The sequence below is a fragment of the Terrapene carolina genome, unplaced genomic scaffold (assembly GCF_002925995.2).
Source record: "Terrapene carolina triunguis isolate 2854851 unplaced genomic scaffold, T_m_triunguis-2.0 Scaffold58, whole genome shotgun sequence".
NCBI lineage: Eukaryota > Metazoa > Chordata > Testudines > Emydidae > Terrapene > Terrapene triunguis.
In genome coordinates this window covers 79,511,298-79,517,751 of record NW_020664409.1, presented here as the reverse complement: position 1 = coordinate 79,517,751, position 6,454 = coordinate 79,511,298, and the positions used below count along the sequence as shown (strand labels likewise).

Here is a 6,454-nt window from a genome sequence, read left to right as displayed (position 1 = left end):
TACCCACGAAAGCTTATGCTCCCAATACTTCTGTTAGTCTCAAAGGTGCCACAGGACCCTCTGTTGCTTTTTAAACATCTGTTTGTGCATCAGCACTCTAAAATCAATGGCTTCAGCAATGGTGGCTGTTATATGATCATGCAGAGTCCAAAACATTCCCTACCCACCCTCCAGCTACACAAAATAGTGGTTACCTAACTTTTTTTAATATTCAAATGATATGAGTGTGTGTGCGTATATATACTCACACAGCATAAAACAACAGAAACACTTTCCATATTATCTGACAAACTTTATTAGGTCACAATTCAAGTCAGTCAAATTTTGTGCCTCAACCCTTTTCAGGTTATTCAAACAAAAAAATTAAGATTGTACCCTAACTAAAATCCTTGTAGGGTGGAATAAAGGAACAGCAAGTACAAAATAACTCAAAGTGAAGTTTAAGGAACATAGAATATCAGGGTTGGAAGGGACTTCAGGAGGTCATCTAGTCCAGTGGTTCCCAAACTTTAACAACCTGTGAACCCCTTTCACTAAAATGTCAAGTCTTGCGAACCCCCTCCTAAAAATGAATATTTCCAGGGATTTTCAACTTTACCTGAGTATAAATTATAAAAGCAGTGATCTTGGAAATATAAAATTTATTTTTATGACATGCTTATTACACACTATTTATTATTAATTATTATTTATCATTACAGTATTCTTATTACATTATGAAAACGGCAACACTCTTCCAAGATCTCACTTTCGTAGCTTGTATCACTTTGAATAAGCCTGTTATAAGACAAGGCTCCTATGTTTCATCAAGGAGCATCAGATGTGAAACAAACATGAAGGTATTTAAGAAGCCAACCTACAGAGTTCCTCCTACACAAGCATTCAGGTCTTGGGCAGTCCAGGCAAACAACGCACGTTACAACAAACCTTAAACTTGTTCATAATAATAATTTTAAAAACAATACTAGCTGCCTATTTAATTTTAAAAACAGCAAAAAATATCTACCTCCCTTTCCATTTCTTATAAGAAGTCTTGAAGTTTAAATCTCTTCAGTGTGATAGATACGCTTGCTTTGATCTGCTTAGCTCTTGGAAGTCCAGGGGCTTCAGGCTACTGGCCCCATGGTCCCTAGGGACAGCTCTGTCCGCCATTAGGGAATTTTTTCCCAAGAACCCCCTGTAACATTTCACGAACCACTGATCTAGTCTAATCCCCTGCTTAAAGCAGGACCAATCCCTGGAGAGATTTTTGCCCCAGATCCCTAAATGGCCCCCTCAAGGATTGAACTCATAACCCTGGGTTTAACAGGCCACTGCCCAAACCACTGAGCTATCCCTGTCTGCTCTGCTCTGCTTTGCTTTCTTTCAGTCATTCAAAACTTGCAGTAAGGGACTAACTTACTGTTGCTTTTCAAAAACTAATTTCACTAGACAACTGTGCAGGCAGAATATTCATCAGATAATATGATATAGGGAATCAGACTAACATTTTAATAAAGGTTATATAATAGGGGAAGAAACAGGAATGTAGAGTGTCTTTAAAAATATTGAATCCGCTCTGTGAAGTATGATATGTTTTATAGGTTGCATTTAATTTTTGTAATTTTTCTTTAAACAAGGAACTGTTAATTAGTTAATTTAACAGTAAACTGAAAAATATTCCTTTTTTCCCTTTAGGAGGAAGGAATAGAGATGATTACTGAAAAGCAAAACAATAATAGACGTTCCTGGAACAATACCGCTGAAAAGAGTGATTTTGAAGCCGTAGAAGCCCTTATGTCTATGAGCTGCAACTGGAAATCAGACTTCAAAAAATATGCCGAACTGAGACCTATAACACCAGCATCTGATATGTCAGAAGAAACTGATGATAACCTGCTACCTGGTGCAGCTGACTTTCATGCAATACCAGCATTTGTAAGCTTTATTCTATTATTGTACCCACCTTATTAAAGTTTTTTAGATCACATTAACTGTGAGAAATAATCGTGCTGAATAGCTGTCTCATTACTTGCATCTTTTTTCCCCTTTTAGTGCTTGACTCCACCCTACAGCCCTTCTGATTTTGAGATGTCTCAAGTAATTCATTTGCCAGCAGCAGCGCCATCTGCTGTACAATGCAGATTATTCTCTGATATTTCAAAGCCTGTTCCTTCAGCAATTTTTAAAGAGACTGAAAAGTCTCCAGCATCCAGACCAATGAAAGCTCAAGCAACAAGTGTTATTCGCCATACAGCTGATGCTCAGCTTTGTAATCACAGAACATGTCCAGTGAGAGCAGCTAGTGTGTTGAAATATCAGGACAATACTTCAAGGGAAATAAATGTACAGAATAATGGAACTGCAAAACAAAATCCACCTTGTGCAATTGTGTCACCAAACAGAGCAACTTACAAAAGTGACAAACTGCCAGTTTTAGAAGAAAAAACAAGTACAGCACAAGCTGTCAGTCCATTGTCCCTGATCCAGACTTCAACCAGTAAACCTCAGCCTGTTCCTGGATCAGTACAGCAGTTATCGACGATAGTATCTTCACCTGCTGTGCAAGCGAGTAGTGTCTCACCTGTGCCAGTAATTTGCCAGATGGTTCCTCTGTCTACTAACAACTCTGTTGTGACAGCAATAGTGCCCAACACTCCTTCTAGCCAACAATCAACCCTTTGCCAGCCTATGGTGTTCATGGGAACTCAAGTTCCTAAAGGTGCCGTTATGTTTGTTGTGCCCCAGCCGGTTGTGCAGAACACAAAGGCTCCAATCATTAGTCCAAATGGCACTAGACTCTCTCCTATTGCTCCTGCTCCAGGTTTTACACCTTCTGCAGCAAAAATCACTCCACCAATTGACTCATCAAGAATAAGAAGCCACATTTGCAACTATCCAGGATGTGGAAAGACTTATTTCAAGAGCTCTCATTTGAAGGCCCATGTGAGAACACACACAGGTAAGTCATTAATCAGTGGATAGCAGGAATTTCAAAGAAAGCTTTTCATGTATATTTATGCTAATGTTTAATCAATGTTCTAGTGAGTTGTGATTTTGTTTGTGTTTGCTGCTTTCCAGAGGTGAAAGGCTAGTGCACTAATCCTTTGTACAGCTGGCTTCCTGATAATAGTGACCTTTCTAGTTACCTCAGTCAACGCTCTCTTAACATTGTACATCTCTAAAGATTTTTTTTTTGTCTTGACCGAACAGAATCTAGCATTGTGGGGCAGTCCCAGAGTGCTATTGCTTGCTTTTGCCAGTAGGTGTTAATACATGGCATAATCTTTGGTAGGATGCCTCAAAAAGGAGAGGTGACCAGCATTCTCACCTTCAACATTAACACCCCAGAGAGTCGTTCCTTCAGGTGTCCCCGCAGTTCTTAAAAAAAATATGGTAGTGAATCTAATCACACTAGCAAAGGATAAGGGGCTATGTATGTTTACACAGCTCTACTAGCACACTTCAGCCTTGTCATGTAACAACCCTCCTGTTTTTAGTACAGATAGCATTTTCAGCAGTGGGTGCTGGTCGTGCAAAGCTGTCGTGGTTTTATAATGTATATAAATGAAGATAAGGATGAGAATAAAACTGTTTTGAAACATAAAGCACAAGCTGAACTCTGCTTTCCAGTGATGAAAGGCTAGTGCAGGGGTCGGCAACCTCTCAGAAGTGCTGTGCCGAGTCTTCATTTATTCACTCTAATTTAAGGTTTCACGTGCCAGTAATACATTTAAATGTTTTTAGAAGGTCTCTTTCTATAAGTCTATAATATATAACTAAACTATTGTTGTATGCAAAGTAAATAAGGTTTTTAAAATGTTTAAGAAGCTTCATTTAAAATTAAATTAAAATGCAAAGCCCCCCCAGACCCGGGGGGGACCCGGGCAGTGTGAGTGCCACTGAAAATCAACACGCATGCTGCCTTAGGTACACGTGCCATAGGTCGCCTACTCCTGGTCTAGTGCAATGACCCTTTCTTTGTACAGCTGGCTACCTGGTGATGCTGATTCTTCGAATTAGCACAGTCAAAACCATCTTAATATTCTATGTCTCTGGGTTTGTTGGTTTGTTTTTGTGTCCTGATTGGCACAGTAGAAATTGGTTCTAAAAAAGTCAAACAAATATTACCAGTCAAAAGTAAAGTTGTTGCTAAATAAATGCTCATCTCTATTTTGTTTTAGGAGAAAAGCCTTTTAGCTGTAGTTGGAAAGGCTGTGACAGGAGATTTGCACGATCTGATGAACTGTCTCGGCATCGCAGAACACATACCGGTGAGAAGAAGTTTGCTTGCCCAATGTGTGATCGGCGGTTCATGAGGAGTGACCATTTAACAAAGCATGCACGGCGGCATTTGTCAGCTAAGAAGCTACCAAACTGGCAAATGGAAGTGAGCAAGCTAAATGACATTGTTGTGCCACCTGCATCTACACCTGCACAGTGAAAGAACTCCTGAAAAGTTACCGGAACTAACTGTTGTCACTATGGTATACCACCAGTGATGTATAAAAGCTCCTACTCCAGGTCTGTAGTTCTTCAGTGCCAGCTGTTGATGGCACTACAGCAGAGAGGCAAAGGCAGTCTGTGCTTGGTCACAGGAAATGCTACTGAGAGAACCAGCGACTAACAATGGAATGTCAGGTTTCTTTTCAACTTGGTGAAAAGAGAAAGAGGTTGAAGGTTTGAGAGCAGAGCAGCACAGGTAGCAAAGGGTTTTGAATTTATGCAGATTACTTGTATGTACTATAGAGTGGTCAGACATAAGTCATGCAGAGCTGTTGGCTGATGTTAATGCTTGAAACCAACTGAAATTACAGCTTTCAAAGATGTAATGAGTTTTCAGTAGAGCACAGACTAGAGAGAAATATCAATGTATGGTACAGACTTGTTGATCAGAAATGCATCTGTACGAGAGATGGGCATTGAGGCTCACCACCTCTTGATACAGTATTTAATGTATCAAGTATATCAGTCATGCCAGTTTTACATTACTATCCAAATATGGAATAGATTGAGTGCTGCCATGTGGCTAGAGAGAGCCAAAAGTACCTAAATCCCCATTAATTTATTATAATATAGAAAGCTAATACTATTTTTGCTATTCCTCTTGAAAGCTCATGATTATTACAATAGGTTATATTTAGGCATCCTATGATGCTTCTGCTTTCAAGTTGCTTATGGTTTCCTTTATACCTTTCAAAATTCCATACCACTGCATTTTTCATAAACACTGAGACAGTATATTGTTGTTGTTTTTTGTTTGGTTGGTTTTTTTGTTTGGTTGGTTTTAAATGTAACTATAAGAATAATAAATTACATGGGTTTACTAAGAAGGCAAGAACAAATATGTTATACTAGGCTACTTGATGTGGAGGTCACTTTTGAAGATGATTTCTATTAGAGATAAATGGTCTTTATGTAATAAGGATATAATCTATACTGTATTAAATTAGAACATTAGGAATTATTTGTAAAGTAAACATAAGGCAGTAAAGACACCAGCCTTGAATTAATAGTGTAGATTTTGTGACAAATAATGCATCAACTTTCACTAACCATATTTCTATTGTATCTTACTATGTTGAGTACACAAATATAGACAACTAAACAGTTGGATAATAATGTGCTAGATAATCTTTTATGACTACTTTAAAATTTTGCACAATACTTCTTATGTCGTACTTTATACCTTGTTTACAATAAAGAACAATTTTAATACATGTTGCATGTTGATTGGGTTATTTGCTTACAAAGCACAGCCAGTGCAACAATGCCCATCAGCATTAGTCTTGATTAATGATAGGCGAGATGTTGCCCTCTTATTTATAAACCTTGTAAAACTAACTTGAATTGAATGTACAGTTAAGCATACACTACTTCTAGAAGCCTTCTTTTGTGCCCTCTTTTTCCAAGACACTCTTATTCCAGAATAAGTGTCTATGTAGGGAGTTATGACTATAGCAGTAAAGTATGACTATAGCAGTAAAATTGTATTTCTGTTTGTAAATTTCCCTGCGTAGACCAGCTCTGAGAGTGCATCAACCAAAATCTGGCTCATATAAGTCAGGTACAAAGGCCTGGATGCACAAAAGGAGGTAGGTGCCTAAGTCCCTGTTTCAGGTACTAAAGTCCCAGTTTCTGGGCCACTGTGATGCACAAAACTCCCTCTGAACCCTGTAAGTATTTAAATTCACTCAGCGCCTAAGTTTTTTCCGTATAAATTCCATAGGCACTTACGTTTCTGCCTCTCAATGTGTGTATTGGTTTCACCCTCTAGGCCTCCAGATACCTATCTCTTACCTAAGCCCCAGAACTATTCACAAACTGGGGTAAGATAGGCATTTGGCCCCCTAAGTCATGTGCGGAGCCCAATCTAGTAGGATCCAGTTCCCCAGCTCCAATGACTCTTTATTTATCCACAGTGCAACAGCTTTAAGAGGAGAGAGTGAGGGAGTTCCATATCAGCATATCCCGT

At 38.8% G+C, this 6,454-nt stretch overlaps 1 protein-coding gene across 1 annotated transcript in view; it reads left to right on the top strand.

Moving 5' to 3' along the window:
* Positions 1 to 5,245, top strand: part of KLF10 (Kruppel like factor 10) — an 11,604-nt gene extending 6,359 nt beyond the window's left edge. Inside the window, exons 3-5 of the mRNA XM_026663539.2 lie at positions 1,678 to 1,917; positions 2,035 to 2,941; positions 4,164 to 5,245. Coding sequence (XP_026519324.1) covers positions 1,678 to 1,917; positions 2,035 to 2,941; positions 4,164 to 4,423 — 1,407 coding nt within the window. The 3' untranslated portion in view covers positions 4,424 to 5,245. The remainder of the gene's footprint in view (positions 1 to 1,677; positions 1,918 to 2,034; positions 2,942 to 4,163) is intronic.
* The last annotated feature ends 1,209 nt before the right edge of the window (positions 5,246 to 6,454 follow it).